The sequence below is a fragment of the Penaeus monodon genome, chromosome 26, assembly GCF_015228065.2.
Source record: "Penaeus monodon isolate SGIC_2016 chromosome 26, NSTDA_Pmon_1, whole genome shotgun sequence".
NCBI classification, from domain to species: Eukaryota; Metazoa; Arthropoda; class Malacostraca; order Decapoda; family Penaeidae; genus Penaeus; species Penaeus monodon.
The window spans coordinates 10552430-10572655 of NC_051411.1; the positions used below are offsets into that span (position 1 = coordinate 10552430).

General features: G+C 39.8%; 1 protein-coding gene across 2 annotated transcripts in view; it reads left to right on the top strand.

Annotated features, from left to right (window-relative positions):
- The window catches only part of LOC119589908 (UHRF1-binding protein 1-like), a 44582-nt gene extending 33194 nt beyond the window's left edge, over window positions 1–11388 (top strand). For both annotated transcript variants that reach the window (XM_037938554.1, XM_037938555.1), the window contains 3 exons: window positions 9263–9532; window positions 9716–9869; window positions 10287–11388. In XM_037938554.1, the coding sequence (XP_037794482.1) occupies window positions 9263–9532; window positions 9716–9869; window positions 10287–10396 (534 nt within the window). In that variant the 3' untranslated portion in view covers window positions 10397–11388. The remainder of the gene's footprint in view (window positions 1–9262; window positions 9533–9715; window positions 9870–10286) is intronic.
- The last annotated feature ends 8838 nt before the right edge of the window (window positions 11389–20226 follow it).

A 20226-nucleotide genomic window follows, 5' to 3' on the forward strand; every position in this document is an offset into this window, starting at 1 on the left:
TTCAAGAAGAATCATGACTAAAGGCACCGAGTGATATTTGAGTTAAATAATGTCGCACAATTACCAAATATAATGCAAGGCAGGGAGAAGGGATGGGCTTATAGAAGGAACTCACACTATAGCACTCAGCATAAACTAGGGATGTTTTTTTTATTTAATTTTTATATAATTGTTATTAGTTAGTGTGATTGGGTGAACAATGCATCTTATTAAAATTAAAACAGTGTTAGTTTTTCCCTTTTTTTTTTTTGCAAATATATTAAAATTTATGGTCGCAAAATTACCCCCTTTCTTCTTGTGCTTAGTAACAGAAAGAATTTTTGTATGTGTGTGTATCTGTGTTTCTGTCTACCGCATCTATACATATTTTCACTAATCCACCTATATGTCTGTCCATATGTCTTTGTCTCTCATTCTCTCTCTGTCTCTGTCTCTCATTCTCTCTCTGGGTTTTTCTGTCCCCTCATTCCCCCTCCTTTTCTCCCGTCTTTTCATTCTCTCTCTGTCTCTGTCTCTCATTCTCTCTCTGTCTCTGTCTCTCATTCTCTCTCTATCTCTGTCTCTCATTCTCTCTTCGGGCCTCGGGCTCTCATTCTCCCCTCGTCTCTTTTCTGTTTTCTCTCTCTCTCCTTTTTTCTCTCTTTTTCCCCTCTCCTCTCTCATCTCTCTCTCTCTTTTCTCTACTCTCGCTCTCCCCTCTCTCTCTCTCTCTCTCTCATCCTCTCTCTCTCATCCTCTCTCTCTCAAACCTCTCCCCTCTCTCTCCTCTCCCTCCTCCCCTCTCCCCCCTCTTCTCTCCTCTCTCTCCCCTTTTTCTCTCTCTCCCCTTTTTCTCTTTTCCCTCTCTCTCCTTCCCATCCTCTCTCTCCCTCTCCTCCCTCTCTTCTCCCTCTCTCTCTCTCCTCTCTCTCTTTTTCTCTCCATCCTCATTTCCCTCTCCTTTCCTCCTTTTCTCTCTTCTTTCTCCCCTCTCTCTCCTCTTCTTCTCTCTTCCTCTCTCCCCTCTCTCTCTCCCTCTCTCTCTCTCTCTCTCTCTTTCTTTTTCTCTTTTTCTCCTCTCTCTCTCTCCCTCCTCTCCCCCTCTCTCTCTCTCTCTCTCTTTTCCCCCTCTTCCCCCCTCTCTCTCCTCTCTATCTCTCTCTCCCTCTTTTCTCTCTCTCTCTCTCTCTCTCTCTCCTCTCTCTCTCTCCCTTTTTCTCTCCCTCTCCTCTTTTTCTTTTTCTATCTCTCTCCCCCCCTCCTCCCCCCCTTTCCTTCCCTTTTCCCCCTCTCTTCTCTCTCCATATTTTCCCCTTTTTTCTCTCTCTCCTCTTCTCTCCCCCCAAACTTCTCTTTTTTCCTTTTTCTCTCCTCTCTCTCGTCTCTCTCCTCTCTCCCCTCCCCCTCTCTCCTTTTCTTCATTTTTTCTCTCCCCTTTTTCCCCCCCTCCCTCCCCCCCCCCCCCCCCTCCCTCTCCCCCCTCTCTCTTTTACCTCTCTCTCAATTTTCTCTCTTCCCCTTCTCTCTCTCTCTCTCTATCTTTTTTCCCCTCTCTCTTTTCTCCCCTCTCTCATTTTCTCTCTCTCTCTCTCTCTCTTCCTCTCCTCTCTCTCTCTCTCTCTTCCTTTTCTCTCTCTCTCTCTCTCTCTCCCTCATTTTTCTTCTTCTCTCTCTCTCCCCTTTATTTCTCTTCTCCCTCTTCAACTCTCTAATTTTCCCCCCCCTCCAATTCCCCTCTCTCTTTTCCCCTTTTCTTCTCTCTCTCTCATCTCAAATTTTTCCTCTCTCTCTCTCCTCTCCTCTCCCCCTCTCTTTTCCCCTTTTCTCTCGTTTATCCTCCCCTTTTTCCTCTCCTTTTTTCTCCTCTTCTCTCTCCTCTCTCTCTCTCTCTCCTTTCTCTCTGTATTTTCTCTCTCCCCTCTCTCTCTCTCTCTCTCTCTTTTCATTTTTTCTCTCTTCTCTCTCTCCCCCTCTCTCTCCCCACTTTTTCTCTCTCTCTCTCTCCCCTCTCTATCTCTTTTCCTTTTCTCATTTCCCCCTTTTCTCTATCTCCCCTCTCTCTCTCTCTTTTCCCCTCTCCTTTTCTCTCTCTCCCTTCCCCTCTCTTTTTCTCTCTCTCTCTCCTTTTTCTCTCTCTCCCCCTCTCTCTCATTTTCCTCTCTCCTCTTTCTTTTCTCTCGTCTCTCCTCTCCTTTTTCTCTCCTCTCTCCTTTTCTCTCATCTTTCTCTCTCTCCTTTTTTCTCCTCTCTCCCCTCTTTCTCTCTCCCCTCTTTCTCTCTCCCCTCTTTCTCCTTTTTCTCTCTTTCTCTCTCTCATTTTTCCTCTTTTTCTCTCTCTTCTCTCTCTCTCTCTCTCGTCTCCCTTTCTCCCCCCTCTCCCCCCCTTTTTTCTCCTTCCTTTTCCTCTCTCATTTCTCTCCCCTTTTTTCTCTCTCCTTTCTCTCTTTTCCCCTCTCCTTTTCCCCTCTCCTCCCCTCTCTCTCTCCCTCTTCCCTCTCCTCTCCCCCTCTCCTCTCTCATCCCCTCTTCTCTCTCTCCTCTCTCCTTTTCTCTCTCCCCCTTTTCCATCCCCCTCTCTCTCTCTCCTCTCTCTCTCTCTCTCCTTTTCTCTCTCTCCCCCTCTCCCTCTCTCTCCCTTTTCCCCTTTTCTCTCTCCCCTCTCTCTCTCTTCTTCTCTTTCTCTCTCTCTTTTCCGCCCTCTCTCTCTCTTCCTCTCTTCCTCTGTCTCTTCTCTCTCTCCTTTCTCTCCTCCTCTCTCTCTTTTTCTCTCTCCCCCCTTTCCCCTCCTTTTTTCCCCTTTCTACCCTTTTTCTCCTCTTCTCTCGTCTCTCTCCTCCTTCTCTTTCTCTCTTTTTCTCTCTCTCTTCTTCCCCTCTCTCTCCTCTCTTCTCTCTCTCTCTCTTTTCTCTCTCTCTCTCCTCTCTCCCTCTTTTAATTTTCATTTTCCCTTTTCTCCTCTCTCTCCTCTCTCTCTCTTTTTCCCCCTCTCCCCTTTTCTTCCCTCTCCCTCTCTCTCTCTCTTTCTCTCTCCCCCCTCTCATCCCCCTCTCCCCCTTCTCTCTCCCCCTCCTTCTCCTCTCTCCTCCCCTCCCTATTTTCTCTCTCTCCTCTCTCCCCCTCTTTTCCTCCAGTTTTTTTTTCTCTTTTCCCCCCCTCCCTCCCCCCCTTTTCCCCCCTCTCTCTCCCCTTCTTCTCGCTCTCGCTCTCTCCTCCTTTTCTCCTTTTCTCTCTCTCTCCCTCTCTCTCGCCTTTTTCCCCTCTTCCCCCCTTTCTCTCTCCTCTCCTTTTCTCTCTCTCTCCTCCCCCTCTCTTCCCCCCTCTTTTCCCCCTCCCCATTTTTTTTCTCTCTTTCTCGCTCTCTTTTCTCTCTCTTTCCTCTCTCTCTTTCCTCTCTCCCCTTTTTCTCTCTCCTCTCTCTCTCCTCTCCCCCTCTCTCTCTCTCTCTCCTTCTCCTCTTTCTTTCCCTCTCTCCCCCCTCTCTCAGCCCCTTTTCTCCCCTCCCTTTTCTCTCCTCCCTTTTCTCCCCTCCCTTTTCTCCCCTCCCTTTTCTCTCTCTTTCTTTTCCCCCCCTCCGCTTCCCCCCTCCCCCCTCTCTCTCCTCCCAATTCCTTTCTCTCCTCTCTCTCCTCCTCTCTCTCCCCCTCTCTCTCCTCTTTCTCTCCTTTTTTCTCTCTCCTCTCTGTCTCTCTCCCTCTCCCCTCCTTTTCCCTTTCTCTTTTCTCCCCTCTCTCTCTCCCCTCACCCCCCCTTTTCCTTCTTTCTTTCTCTCCCCCCCTCACCCCCTCTTTTTCCCTCTTCATCCCCCTCTCTTTCCCCCTCTCTTCCTCTCCCCTCGCCTCTCTCCTCCTCTCCTCCCCTCTCTCTCCCCCTTTTCTTCTCTCCTCTCCCCCCTTTTCTCCCCTCTCTCCTCCCCTCCCCCTCTTCCCCCTCCTCCTTTTTTTTTCCCCCAATCTCCTTCCTTCTCTCCCCCCCCTCTCTCCCCCCTCTCTCTCTTTTCTCCCCTCTTTTCCTCTCCCCTCTCCCCCTCCTCTTCCCTTTTCTCTCCTCTTTTTTCTTTTCTCTCTCTCTCTCTCTCTCTCCCCCTGCTCTCTTTTCTCTCTCTCCTTCTTTTCTCTCTCTTTCTCTTCTCTCTCCTCATCCTCACCCTCGCCCCCTCTTTTTCTCCTCTCTTCCCCTCCTCCCCTTTCTCTCTCTCTCTCTCCTTCTTCCCCCTTTCTCTCTCCCCCCCTTCTCTCTCTCTCTCCACTCTCTTCTCTCTCTCTCTCCTCTCCTTTTCCCCTCCCCTCTCTTTTCCCCCCTTTTCCCCTCTCTCTCCCCTCTCTTCTCTCTCTCTTTTCGTCTCTCTCTCTCCTCCCCTCTCTTTTCCTTCCTTTTCTCTCTCTCTCTCTCTCTTCTCTTCTCTCTCCCTCCCTCTCCCCCTCTCCCCTCTCTCTTCCCCCTCTTTCTTTTTTCCCCCTCTTTTTCTTTTTTCTTTCCCCCCTCCCCCCTCCCCCCTCGTTTTTCCCCCTCTCCTCCTTTTCTCCCTCTCTCTCTCCTCTCTTCTCCCCTCCCCTGTCCTCCCCCTCCCCCATCCCCTCCCCTTTTTCTCTCTCTCCCCCTCCCCTCTTTTCCCCCTCTCTCTCTTTTTCTCTCCTCCCCCTCCCTTTTTCCCCCTTCCTCTCTCCTCATCCTCTCTCTCTCTCCCCCTTTTTCTCTCTCTCTCTCTCGTCTCCCCCCTTTTTCTCTCTCTCCTCTCCCCCTCTCTTCCCCTCTCTCCTCTCCCCTTTTCCCTCTTTTCCCCCCCCTTTTTCCCCCTCCCCCCCCCCTCTCTTCCCTTTTCTCCTCCTCTCTCTCCCATTTTCCCCCCCTCTCCCCCCTCCTTCTCCTCTCCCTCCCTCCCTCCCTCTCTCCCCTCTCTTATCTTTTTTATCTCTCTCTCCTCTCTCTCTCTCTCTCTTTTCCCCCTCTTTCTCTCTTTTCATTTTTCTCTCTCTCTCTCAAAAGTCCTCCTCTCTCTTTTTCTCTCTCTCTCTTTTTTTCTCTCTCTCTTCTCCCTTTCTCTCTCTCTCTCTCTCTCCGTCCCCTCGGAATTTTTCTCTCTCTTTTCTCTCTTCTTCTCTCTCTCTCTCTCTCTCTCTCTCCTTTATTTTCCCCTCTCTCTTCTCTCCCCCTTTTTCCTCTCTCCCCTTTCTCCCTTTTTTTTCTTTTCTCTCTCCCTTCTCTCCTCTCCCTTCTCTCTCTCTTCCTTTTTCCCCCCTCTCTCTCTCCTCTCTCTCCCGGGTTTTTTCTCTCTCTCCTCTCCCCCTTTTCCCCTCTCTCTCCTTTTCTCCCTTTTTCCCCTTCTCTCTTTTCTCTCTTTCTTTTTTTCTCTCTCTTTTTTCTCCTCTCTTTTTTTTCTCCTCATCTCTCTCTCTCTCTCTCTTTCCCCCTCTCCCCTCTCTCTTCCCCTCTTCATCCTCCCTCTCCCCCCCTCTCTCCCCTCTCTTTTTCTCTCTTCTCTTTTCTTTTTCTCTCTCTCTCCCCCTCCAAACCCCTCTCTCCTTTTCTCTCTCTCCTCTCTCCCCTTTTCCCCCTCTTTCCTCTCTCTCTCTCATTTTTTTCTTTTCTCTTTCTCTCTTCCCCTTTCTCTCTATCTTTTTTTTTCCTTTTTTCTATTTTTCTTTCTCTCTTCCCCTTTTTTTTTCTCTTCTCCCTTCTCCCTATCTCTTTTCGCTCTTTCTCTTTCTCTCTAAAACTCTTTCCTTTTATATCTTTCTCTCTTTTCTTTTCTCTCTCTCTTTCTCCTAAACCTTTTTCTCTTTTCTCTTTTCCCATTCTTTTTCCCCTTTTCTTTTTCCTTTTCTTTTCCCCTCCCCCTCTTTCTTTCCTCTCCTCTCTCTCTCTCCTTTTTCTCTCCTCCCCCCTCTCTCCTCCCTCGGGCCTTTTCTCTCTCTTTTCTTTTTTCTCTCCCCCTTCCCCTTTTTCTCTCCCCCAATTTTTTTTCTCTTTTCTTCTCTCCTTTCCCCTTTTCCTTTTCTTTTCTCTTCTTTTTTTTCTCTTTTATTTTTTCCCCCTTTCTCTTTGCCTTTTTTTTCTCTCTCTCTTTTTCTTTTTCTCTTTTCTCTCCCCTCTCTTTCTCCCCTTTTCTCTCTCCCCCTCTCTCTCCCCATCTCGTCCCCTTCCCCTCTTTTCTCTCTTTTCCTCTTCAAAACCTCTCCCCTCCCCTCTCCCTCCCCTCTCTCCTCCTTCCTCCCCTCTTTTCTCCCCCTCATCCCCTCTCTCTCTCTCTCTCTCTTCCCTTTTCTCTTTTCTCTCTTCTCTCTCTCTCTCCCCCTCTTCCCCTCTTTATTCTCTCTCCTCTCTCTCTCCTCTCCTCTCGTCCTCCCTCTCCCCTCTCTCTCTCCCTTCTCTTTATTCTCTCTCTCTCCCCCTCTCCCCTCTCCTCTCTTCTCTTTTCTCTCTCTCTCTCCCCTCTCTCTCTCCCTCTCTTCTCTCTCTCTCTCCCCTCTCCCCCCCCTCCCCCTCTCTCCCCTCTCTCTCTTCTGTTCCCCCTCTCCTCCCCTCTCTAACCCCTCTCTCCCTCTCTCTCTCTGCTCTCTCTTTTCTCCTCTCTCCTTTTTTCTTTTCCCCTCCCCTCTCCCCCTCCCCTCTCCCCCCGGGCTTTGGGGTTTTGGTTTTTTTATTCCTTCCCCCCCTTTTCCCCTTTTCTTTTTTGTTTGGTTTGTGGATACATTTTTTGGTTTGTGTGTTGTTTTTTTTGTGTGTGTGTGTTTTTGTGTGTTTTGGTTTTGTTTGGGGGGGTGTGTGGGGGTTGTGTGTGTGTGTGTTTTGTGGTGTGGTTTTGGGGTTTTGGATGTTTCATTTGTGGATGGGAGCATAATACTTTTATATATGTGTGCCTTTTGTGTTTGCTGCCTCTGTGGGGTTTTCATTTTCCTCTGTTGTTTGTGTGTGGTTTTGGTGTGTTTGTGTGTTATGTGTGTGTTTGTGTGTGTGAGTGTGTGTGTGGTGTGTTGGGGTGTGTGTGGGGTGTGTGTGTGTGTTTGTGGTTTTGTGTGGTGTGTGTCTGTCGTTTTGTCTGTGTGTCTGTGTGTGGGGGGGTGTGGGTGTAAAGCATGCAATATGGGGTATGGCAACATGGGATTTGAAAACCCTATAAAAACCCCCTTTTTTTGGGGGGCTGTCTGGGCTGTCTGTCTATGTGTATTCATTGGGGTTGTCTATTATCTCTCCTGTCTCTTTTTTTTCCTCTCTTTCCTTTCCCCCCTCTTCTCTTTTTTTCCCCTCTCTCTTTCTCTCTCCTCTCTTTCCCTCCCCTAAAACTTTCTCTCTCTATCTTTTTCTTTCCTTTTTCTTTTTGTTTCTTTTCTCTTTCTCTTTTTTTTCCCCTCTCTCTCTCTCTCCCTCTCCCTCTAGCCCTCTCCCTCTCCCTCTCTCCCTTCCCCTCGTCTCTCCTCCCTCTCCCCTCTTTTCTCCTCTCCTCCTCTCTTCCCCTCTCTTTCCAAACTCTCTCTCCTCCCCCTCCCATCCTTCCCCTCTCCCCCTCCCTCCTCTCCCCCTCTTTCTCTCTCTCTCTCTCTCTCTCTCTCTCTCTCTCTCTCTCTCTCTCTCTCTCTCCTCTCTCTCTCTCTCTCTCTCTCTCTCTCTCATATATGTGTGTATGTCTGTCTATGTGCATGTCTGTCTGTCTGTCTATGTGCATGCATGAGTACGTGTGTGTAGGTATGTATGTGTGTGTGTGTGTGTGTGTGTGTGTGTATGTATGTATGTATATGTGTATGCATATACATATATATACTTTATATATACACATATATGTATACAATATATATACATATATGCATACAGTATATATATATATATATATATATATATATATATATATATATATATATATAAACATACATATATTTATACATATATATACATATAATATACTTATATGTATACATACCTATGATTATATGTATACATACTTATATTTATATGTATGTGTGTGTGTGTGCATGCGTGCGGCTATATATTATATACAGTATATATATGTGTGTGTGTGTGTGTGTGTGTGTGTGTGTGTATATATATATATATATATATATATATATATATATATATATATATATATATATATATAACACATATAGATAAAGATATAGATATAGATATATAGATATATAGATATTTAGATGTATATATATATATAGTGTAGTAGTTGTTGTGTTAGTGTGTATGTGTGTGTTGTTGATGTTGATGTGTGTGTGTGTGTGTGTGTGTGTGTGTGTGTGTGTGTGTGTGTGTGTGTGTGAGCATGAGTGCATGCGTGTATGGATCATATAATTGAGCATATATGTATTTGTGGTTGTGGGTGTATGGTTATGGGTGAATATGCATGTGTGTGTATGTGAATTTGTATGTTCATCTGTATGCACCTTTATACATGGATGTATGGATGTGTGTTAATTGAAGGTTTTTACCTTTCTTATCTGCATAAAGTATTGTAGAAAATATACATATATAAGTTTGCATTAAGGAAGTATGTGTATATAGATAGATTTTTATTTTTCTCTGTAGGATTTAGCTACTATTTTTGTCTTGAAAACATCCACTTTTTCAAGTGCATCTTGCCTGATACCTTCCCCTAGGATTATTTATAGCTTTTTTCTTAACTAGTATTGCATCTCATTACCAACTGTTTCTGTCTCCTTGAATTTTTGACAAATGGTAATGAGACAAGTTATTTTTTTCTTCAGTCATCCCCCACAACCAACTCACAAGGTATAGGATGAATCAACTCTGGAACCTATTTCACTTTGCCTCTGCCATTTCCAGTACCAGTTGTTCACCCTCCAAACTTCACTATGACTTGGAAGGTTCACTCTTTTGTCACAGCAAAAGCAAAGCTCATGTGCTTCTGTTCCTTATTTCATCCATCAGTAATGACACCCCTGGTATTACGGCCTCTTATCTCACTCTCTCAGTCACACTTATACCACTAGCACTGTTTGCTTCACAACCATCATGCGATTCACAATGCTAGAAGGAGCAGCAGAGTTAGTTATCAGTTACAGCACAGATATCTTAGGAACATCAGTATCTTAGGACTCACTGTATCCTATGCGAATGTGAACATTACTTATTAGAAAATTAATAGAAATGTATCTTTTCATCCACAAATATTCACACTTGATTTACTTGATTTGATTATAAATCCAGAACAGACAGTAATTTCGTCTTTATGTTTTACCAGCCATGAAGATATTTTGATTTTTCCTCTGTGATATCCAATATAGATAAGTGAACTGCAAATGACTAGCAAATTTGATTCCAGACCAAGTTCAGCAGTCGTTGCCGTGGATGGTCGGATTCCCTCGCCGCAGCAGAGCCATGCTGTCTGAAGATGCGTTTAGATGCCAAAGTTGTTGCCAATCCCACAGAGGAAGAGACAAGAGGCATCTCAGGTGCAACTTTGCCTGTAGTGGTACGACCTTCTCTGGAGGGTCATGTGACTGACCTCAGTCTGGGACTTTTGATGAGCACTGTCACGGGCCTCATTGACCTCATAGAAGATGAAATCATACCACAACCTTTACCCATGAAGGTAGTTACATTTTACTTGAATGACTGGAAGCATTTTATGTTCTGCATTGAAATTATATTACAAATCAAATATTATGAACTCAAAACAAGACTCATCATGCCATTTACTGTGGAAGCATATGGGATATATGTACACAAAATTTCTCCTGGAGGATTTTGGTATAGTACTTGCCTTTTGCCACAGGTGCTGGTTGAGCGAATTGGCCTGCATCTGACAGAGGATAGAGTTCCTGCAAATATAACATCTCCAGGGTCTGTGCCCACCCAAGTGTGGATACCAAGACTTCTTTTAAAGAGGGATACAGAGGGGGTCTTCACCATTTTACCGCAGCCAGAGGGTACAGGAATTCCCTTCTGTATTTTATTTTAACTGGATATTGGTTTATGGAGTTTATTCATGATACATCATGAAAGTTTCACATTTTTGTATTTCACTTAAGATATCTGTGTAGTAAGATATAAACACATGCTGATATTGTGTTTTGTAGCAATAATGTTAAGTTAGTATTTCATATCTTTTCCTCTCATTGGAAGACTCAGATTAATCAAGATTTTGACAGTGATGAATTTAACTAGGTATTCATTAACAGAAGATTGATAAGCTCTTTAATTTATCTATTTTAGAAAAACTACAGTATGTTGTATTGTTTGGTAGTAGTGAGTTTGACTTAGTATTAGATAGCATACTGGTTGAGATAACTTTAACTTGGCATTAGTTACCACCTCACCTTATTTTTTTGTTTTTTTTTTCTCAGAGCCCAGTGAAACACAGCAGCTAAGACAGAGATGTGGAGAGCTGGAAGAGGAAGTGCGGCAGTTGAAGCAGCAGTTGGAGAGGGCAAAGAAGGGGAATTTATCCTCTTAAAGCCTTGCCACACAACCAAACACTGCCGAGGCTTCCCAATCCGCAGCTCATGCAAGAGCTTCCTGATTCAAGTGATGTGTGCATTTTCATGTAGGGACAGACATTGGTGAAGGTTTCGAGAAATTTTAGGAAAAAGTTTCTGAAACCGAGACCTGAAATATTTTGTGATAATACAACCTCATTATAATGGCCAGTTCTGTTTTAGAAAAGAAGTTTTGCTTGTATTTTTTTCCTTTTTTTATGTATGTGTTTAGCAGTTTTATTTTATTTTATGTGTTATTATCATTGTTTACTTTTTTCTTTATATTGAAAGGGACATGGAAGGACAGAGTGAAGACTTGCCATAATTCAGTCAATTGTTTTTTAGTGTAGAACAAGCAGAAAGGGATCCTCATGAGAGTGTGGGAATGCTTTCATGTGTATGTGTTTTCATGGAGTATATTGAAGAATAGAACACTAGCATATTAGATATCAGTGTCTCACTAGTTATCTGTGCACTCAGCAGAGATATACAATTAACTAATAACACTGGGCATTATGAATAAAGTTGAATGCTAGTTTAATTAGGGATGTAATAGAATTTAAAACAGGTGTGAGATAGGCAGATCACTGAAAGTGGTCAGAAGTTCTCATCCATACCAATATTATGTTAGGGAAGCCAGATTCATATAGTAATATAAACTGATATTGTAATGGCTTAATAGATCTTTGAGATCTTATTGCAAAGTAGTGTCATATTAGCATGCCTTATTTGACAGTGTTGGTCAGATGTCTAGTCCAAGTACCTGTGAATCCGTCATTTGAGAAATGTACTCATGTAAGTTCTAGGATCAGTATACTCAAGACACAGAAGCATTTTAAGAAATAGCTCTTTGTATTTTTTTTTTATTATTATTATTATTATTTTGTTAGCTTCATGAATTTGAAACTGAGATAAATCCATCCACAGTGATAGCTAGCCATATGTATTCTCTCTCTCTCTCTCTCTCTCTCTCTCTCTCTCTCTCTCTCTCTCTCTCTCTCTCTCTCTCTCTCTCTCTCTCTCTCTCTCTCTCTCTCTCTCTCTCTCTCTCTCTCTCTCTCTCTCTCTCTCTCTCTCTCTCTACCCAATTCTTTTCCTTTCATCTTTCTCCTTTTTTTTCTCTCCTTTTTTTATGGCCTTTTCAATCTTGTCCAGTTATGACAGTAGATAGAACTCTGATTTGGAGTACTTAATCTGACGATTCTCTAGGACATACATAATTGTGGGAGTTACATATTATTTCTCAAGGTTTACAGTACCTCAGCAATAGTCGAGATACATTGTCATTATGTGTTCAGTGATGTTGAGGAGAGCACTGCTGATGATAACATATAGTTTATGAATTGGAGAGAATTTGGTGAATGTTACCATTTTTACATTAATAATCCCTGTCCATTTGGTATCCCATTATATTTTATTTATATGAATATATATATATGTCATCATATATATATAATTGTCAAGGTATTTGATGAAGAGAAAGATAGAAAAGGGCTTTTGCAAAAGAGTACAAAATTATCAAAGTATTTTAATTGCTTTTAAACTAATGATTACATGCAGTAAGACAAAAAGCAAGGTAACGGTCATAAGCTGACCATACATAGTAAATAGTGAAACTTGTATTTGAATGCTACCTTTTTTGGTGCTAGTTAAGGGATTGCTTTAAAGAATGAGTATTATACATTGTTATCATTATGTTCCTACTGTTATTATTATTGTTTTTATTACTTTTGTCACTGTATGTCATATTTATTATTCATTTTTTGAGAATATTGTTCATCATTATTTTTATGAATTACATGTAATGTTTCTTTTCTTTTCTTTTTCATTAGAATATTGAAAGAAGCATAATATTTGTAATTGCAAGTGCTGGTAACCTACCTTTTTTCAAACTGAAAGTATCTGAAAAGAACACTTCCATGTCCCTTGTCATGTAGATAAGTATGGTGCTGATACATTTGCATTTCTTTTATGTGGGCAGCAGCTTGACAACATTCAAGTCAAACATTTATAAAGGACTTTGATTGTGTGGATGCTTGAAGTTGTATCTGTGTCTATGCACACACAAGTGCTTGCACATGTGTGTAATGTGCACACCCACACATACACAGACATACATACTTAAACACGCACGTAGATGTACCCTGTGCACTCATACAGGCATACATGTAGATGTAAATATCCTCAATGCACAGATGCACCCGTGCATATACACGTGACCACACACACAAACACACTTTGAGTACGGTACTTGTGTCTTTCAGAGATTAAGCATGTATTTTAAGTGTAAAGTCATCTCCAGAACTTCAAATGATATGCTTCAGAAACAGGTGTCATCACCCCCAGCTGTTGCAGCATTTATAACTTATATGTTTGATTGTTTGTCTGGTTGTAGAGGTGAGTTTTTGTCCAAGGAAACAAACCAGTGTTTCAGAGTGTGATGACTAAAGGATCTCATAATGCACCCAGTTCTTTGTATAAGGTTGTCATATGTGCAATAGACACCAAAAGGTTGAGAAGAGGCAATCATATCACATGTGCACACAGCCGTCACTATTTTTCAAGTTAAGGGTTTCAGTGTAGCTGCTTTGAAGCACCTTGCAGAAACCATTACAGAAAAAAAAAGGTATAAAGGAACAGTAAACATATCACAAAAGAAGGAAGCACAGTATTGTAAAAATGTTAATGATTACTTCATTGGATTTCTTCAGTGGTGTGTGTGCCTCGAGTTCAAAGAGCAGTCTGCTCATTACAAATATCACCAATGGGCAGTTTGTTTCAGTGAATTCATTTGTATGATATTTTTAAAGATGACATGTTTTGAAATTCTGTGTTGAAATACAGTGGGCTATTTTGGAAATGAAAGAATTGTTAAAGATGGTCAAAGCAATGATGCTGTATTATATAGGGAGTCAAGGACTTATTTCTTATAAACACTGAGCATTTAGTTTCCTTCTTTAATGACTATTTAGTTATACAGGTGAACATCAGTTTATATACAATAGTCTTTGCCTGTTTGTGAATAAATTTCAGTGTGAGTGCATTTCAGCATGTGCATGTAAGTACCATACACTGTATATACAGAGCAATCCAAAACCTGACATTTTCTGTCCATTATTCTAATTTTTTTATTCTTTGTTTCTGCCGTTAATATTCTACATCCTGTATTATACACTACACTCTATGTTCTACACTTTCCATATATTGCAGCAGTTATGTAGACTGTCATTATTGGTCAGACTCAAGTCGATGTTCATTGCTTCCCCAAAGGTGTGTAAAAACTGCCTCAAATCAGGTCCTCATAAGGAATCACAATGATGAAGTGGATATATACACATTTTATGCCATTTATCCCATATGCTTTAACGTCTTGCCTGTCTGGGAAAGGGACTGCTATAGTGTGGAAATGTCTCGCATCTTGACTCTCCACCAGAACTGGAGTTGCAAGTTCTCCCTTTGATTTTGCAGGTTTTCCCTTCATCGTTTAGTATTTTCAAGTTTTGAAGAGAAGATTTTGGTGTCACAATGCCCAGAGTCTGGTTCAGTACATAAATATTTCTTCTTTGTTTATCCTTTCTCTCTCTCTCTCTCTCTCTCTCTCTCTCTCTCTCTCTCTCTCTCTCTCTCTCTCTCTCTCTCTCTCTCTCTCTCTCTCTCTCTCTCTCTCTCTCTCTCTCTCTCTCTCTCTCTCTCTCTCTAGATTTTCCTTTTTTAACCAAAGAAATGGAAACTTTCACACCATTTTGTTACTATGTATTTACATGACAATATTTTTAAGTTAGTGTAAGCTAATTAGTTTATATTATTGCTTTATTAGTGTGAATGCCTCTTTTGATTATCATAATTAGAAACATTTTTATGATTTGCTTTCCTATATTGCTTGATAGATTGATAGCTAAATAAAAAACAATTTATGATATTCCAATCAGTTCAGTTTTAAAATGTAGGGAAGAAAGAGTTCAGCTATTTAACCCATTCAGTGCAGAAGCTATTTGAATATATATATATATATATATATATATATATATATATATATATATATATATATATATATATATATATATAAATTTTTTCTTCTTCTTCTTTTTCTTTCCTTTTTCTTTTTTTTCCACCCCTAACTGTTACAGGTAGGGGTTTCTAGTGTCATTTAAGATTAATGTTGTTTTAGAATGTAAATATTAGTATTCATGTTGCTCATTATCAGTCAGTTTTTGGTTGCCAAAAGGTAGACCAGTTACATGGTTCTGTCTTGAATTATTATCCCCAAGAAGTTAAACAGATTTGTGCAATAATTGTTTCATGCTCACTAGTTGTCATCTCAATATATATTAGTTTTTGGTTCCCTCATGATATGAAATACAGCGTAGAAATATGTCACATATTTCAATGTCCAAAACTATGTATATACTTCATGATTATGAGATTTATCTTTTAGAGTGAAAACGTATATATATTTTTTATATAATACATAAATTATCATTATTGTTTGATATACCAGAAGAATTTGCACAGAGAGGGTTAAAAGTTATTTTCTTCTTTAGCTAGGTAGAGGTTCTATTGCATTAATATATGTTTATTGTTCCTGAAAGGATGTTTTCAGAATAGAAGGTCACTTGGTAGCATGATTTAAAGACAGCAGCACTTTCATGTGAACTTGCATGTACTCATACAGATGCAGGCAAATTCACTCACGTGAGTACATTTCACACTCACCTTCCTCACTTAGTGTCACACAAAAATGCCCTTTGCAATTATGGTCATGTGGATGCACATTTATTCATACACAAACACTCAAGGCACTAGGATACGCACACATGCAAAAACACAGGATTACATATAAACACAAGGGCACACACACAGGCACATACACGGACACACACACAAGCACATACATACAACACACAACACACACACACACATCACACACACACACACACACACACACACACACATCACTCACACACACACACACACACACACACACACACACACACACAACACACCACCCCACACACAAGCACACACACACCACACACACAACACACGCCACACACACCACACAACACCACCACACACACAACACACACAACACACACACAACACACACACACCACACACACACACACACACACACAACCACACACACCAACACCACAAAACCACAACAACAAAAAACAAAACACACCACAAGCACATACACACACACACACACACACACACACACACACACACACACACACACACACACACACACAGTTTCTTTTGTGCCAAGGAGTAAGTTATGTCAGTTCCAAGACTGGGAGTGAAGGCCGTGCTTGCAGGCCTCATAATTTACAGAAGATTTATAGAATACCTTCCATCAGATTCCCTTTGGAACCTTTGCTTGTTCATTTGTTAAAGGTTATTGGTATGTGCCATATATTTGCTTTTTTCTTTTTCTTTTTCTTTCTTTCTTTTCTTTTGTCTTCTTTCGTAGTGTTTTTTTTCATTGGTTTATCTTTTGTCTTTTGAGTCTCAGGCTGTATGTTGTATGGTAGCTTCCTTTTTTATAGTGTCTTAGCTTGCTTGCTTTTATTTTATTTTATTTTTTTTTTTGCTTTTGCTTATAAGAAAGACTCAGCAGCTAAAAGTTTGAAGCTTTAAATACTGTTTAGGAATGTAGTGATATTTAAACATGGGTTCTGTGTTCATGATTTTGTGTGTGTGTGTGTGTGTGTGTGTGTGTGTGTGTGTGTGTGTGTGTGTGTGTGTGTGTGTGTGTGTGTGTGTGTGTGTGTGTGTGTGTGTGTGTGTGTGTGTGTATGTGTGTGTGTCTGTATGTGTGTCTCTTTCCCCATTTTTCTTTCTTTTTCTGTTTATTCCTTCCTGTTCTTGGATGATATATTCTGATGCCAAATTGTACTTTGTAATGTAATGAAGCAGTGACATACTTTCTTCTATAGTTACTTCAGAAAACAAGTACCAGAGATGTAAATGCGATTTTTTTTTTTTTTTTTTTTTTTTTCCCCCCCCTCTTCAGAATACGTGAAAAGCAGCAGAACATGTTCATTTCTTTTTCTCTTATAACTATAATGTTTATCACATGGCATTCAGGGGAACTGTAAATGTTTTGTGAAAAGCCAAATATTTTTGAAATAGTTAATAAACTACAATCCCTATTTTTTTTTATGTATGTAAATATAAGGATACGTTATTAGGTTTCCTTTATAGGTTCTCAGTATGATGTCAAAATTCTTTATCCGAGTTATTTTCCTAAGGTTCTGTAAAGCAGTGCTAAGTCATCAACTGTAATGATATTATGAAAAAAAGTTCTTATCTAGTCATTTGATTTTCTTTTTCTTTTTCTATTCTTATGTATCTTAATACATCTATAGTGGGCATTCAGTTTGATACGTGTGTTATGCTAGATCACCTTCCCATCTGCTGAGTGAGTTTTACGTTTCACTGAATATAGAAGTTTTATTGCAGAACCATGGGGGAGATACACTGTGTACATTGTATAGCAATGAAATAAATAAGGGATTTCAGTTGGTAAATACACTAATTTGCACTTTGTATTGAAACTGTTTTTATAACCACACAATGAATGTATAAAACCTGAGAAAAGAAACACAAAAATATGAAAGGGAAATTGGTGGAATTTTCTTGTGTGTAACATTTTTGTCTATGTAGTTTGTAGAGTTTTACTGTGTAATTTTGAAACATCAGGCTGTTCACAAAAATAAATGAAAGAGATTGATATAAAAGTTAATTAAGGGAGACCATAGATGTGATTATTTACACAAGTTGGAAAAAATATATAAATCCAACAAACGAACTTGCAGTTGTAAAAAGATTATATTCTTTGTTGTATGAATGTTGTGAATAGTACATTCTGAGTGATAATCAATACAGGCAGTTGTTTGTACATTGCAGCAGTCAGCATAAGGGATAGAGATTTACTCAGTTTTGTCTTCAGGTGTAAAAGCTCTATTTTTGAGTTGATGAAGAAATTGCCATCAGTAGTGTTGCTATGGAAAAGGAGGGTCATGATAATGTATAAAATCATCCTATTTTTGTGTTTGTTGGCATTCTATTTAGCCTTTTGGTTACTCATGTAATCTGCATTATATTCTACATTTTTATTTTTTTTATATATATATATACTTATATATTTTTGTTTTGGTGGGCATTACTGATTATCTGGTGCATATCGTGCCTCAGGTCTTTGTGTTGTCCAGTAAGGTTAAAATACCATGAATTGTAAAAAGTGATAAATATTTTTAGATTAGGTTGAGTAGATAGTTCAATACAATTTATTTGCTGAATGTTGTTATAAAACCCCCAATGCTATACTGTTTGGGTAGTTGGGGAGTCAGTGAGACAAACATCCCTCGGGATTTCAGAAAAACGTAAGCATAATATCTGAGTTGTTACTGAAGTTGTGACTACTGATGGTTTTAATCAGTGTTCTCTGGACAGTTTTTTCTCTCCTCTGTGTCTGCTCATATTGTTATCTATACCTACCATGTTCCTGTATGCTAGTTCATGTTGTAGCTTATCATGGTGCAGTAAGGCAATACATATGATGATTGAGGACGTCAAGGTATTTTGAGTTTTCAGAGAGATCATATGTTTTTGCTTCTATTTTAAAAAATGTGATACTTGAATTACTCTACTGTTCTCGTGGTGTGCCATGTTACAAGTATGATTTCTTTATATTATGTGTATGTCATGTCAAAAGCTTGAGCATCATGGCCATATTCAATACTATATTAGATATTTGTGATGAAAGTTACATTGTAATGATATGTGCAGTGTTGTTGCTTTAGGACTTCACTCGGATTAGTTTGTAGTTATCTAGCCAATGAACTATTTTTTGCTATGCATAGGGTATTCCAAATATAGTCTGTAATGGTTGAATATTTCAATATTTGTGAAGAGAAAATGTGCAGAGTATAATGTAATTTATAAAATGTACAATAGTTGTTTTTTCCTGTGTAAAAGATTGTTGACTGGAGCCTCGGCCGCATCCTAACGTAACCTAGCACGAGTTGGAGGTCTACAGCCTGACACGTTGAAAGTGTCCTTTTCGAACCTATCTATATCCAAGGAAAAAGGAAAGGTCAACAGATCTGCAAATAAAGAGAAAGAGGGGGAGCAGGCACTGTGAATGAGATTTTACCAATCAAGTTGTTTTGATGTGACTCTGTGTTGCTACACTTAGATTTGTTTACTAGATGCATTTCACTCCCATGCGAATTTCAAACTTTTGACCTCTGTGATTTGTCATGTTGATAAAATGATGGGGAGTTGAATCCAGGTTGCAATGAAAGGTTGAATGAAAATTAGCTAATATGTTACCCAACTATTGTTTACATTTTTTAGTTACCAAACTTGTTTTGATTTTCAATATTGTTGATTGCATAATTAGCATTCATCATTACCATTGTTGAGACTGATTAAACATTCTGTGTTGTAATGAATATATTTACAGCCTTATATTATTCACCTGATTGTGTAAAAAAAAAACATAGATTACAAAACTAGTTGGTTTGGTTTGGTTTTCAAAGTGATTTGACACATAGAAACTGTAACGAGTGGTTTTGTATATATGTCTCTGCCAAAGAAATTTTCAAAGATGCAGATGTGATTCATATATTTTGGGTTTAAATCTTGATTCCATGATTTTGCAAAGATCATCTGGATATAAAGTTAGATTATTAGATTTTAAAAACTGTGGGGTAAATTTCTTTCTAAATATCCAGTCAATAGTTTAATTGTTTTTGCAAATAATATGTATAGTGTATAGTTAATAAACCTTATCACAATCATTTGCATTTTACTTCCCTTTTTTTTTTTCTCTCTCTCTCTCTTGATTTCCAAGTTGATTTTTGATTGAAGATGTAAAAGTATGTGTCCTTATGAGAATAAGGTAAGGAAGTGCTATATGACATCAAAGGTCATATGGCACTATGGTAAAGTAGAGTAGCAAAAAAGATTAGGAATGAGTCAATGATAAGGGTAAAGTTACAGGTTGAACATACTAGAGGGTAGTATGGGAGTGAAAAGTGTAGAGAGGGGAGCTGATGAGGTATAGCAAAAGGAAAAAGGTTTTAGAAGAGGAAGGAGTTTAAGACAGTAAAGAGTATTGTGATATTGTATTTTGGCAAAAATGACATAAATGAGTTAACAATTAGGATAAATGGATATAACAAGGAGATGAAGAAAAGACCATGCAAAATTAGTTGAGGGGAGGGCTGAGGACCAAGGTAAAGGTGAACCCTAACCTTGAACCCCCATGACAACAAGAAGGGAGGAAAAGGGGGGTGGGGGGAACTAAACATATTAGTAATAGTATATATACTAATGTGGGGCTTTATAGAAGAGTTCAGTTTTTTAAGATCCCAAATGTTACAGGGGTAAGCTGATTTCCACAAAATAACTGTTGCAAGAATGACCATGATCACCTTTTGCAAGCTGCTGTTCTCAAAATTAGCCAATTCACATTACCTGAAATCTGAGCTGTAAAAGTCTAATGCATTAATAGCGTCAATCACATGAAGTATTTTAAAGATTTAATGTGTTCTTTGCGATCTCCAAATTGTTTATTATCCTTTCATGAAGAGGACCTATTACATATACTGGTTTGTAATATCTCTGATGTTATTTTAAACAATAAATGATTATTTTGTTTTTTGCTCATGTCATTCTCAGGGTGTGAATATCCCAAAGTGAAACTTGTAAAAACAGGACAAAGATCTTTGCCACTGATCATGGTCATAAAATGATCAAGTTTGTGGAACAGCCTTTTTTGGACTACAAATTG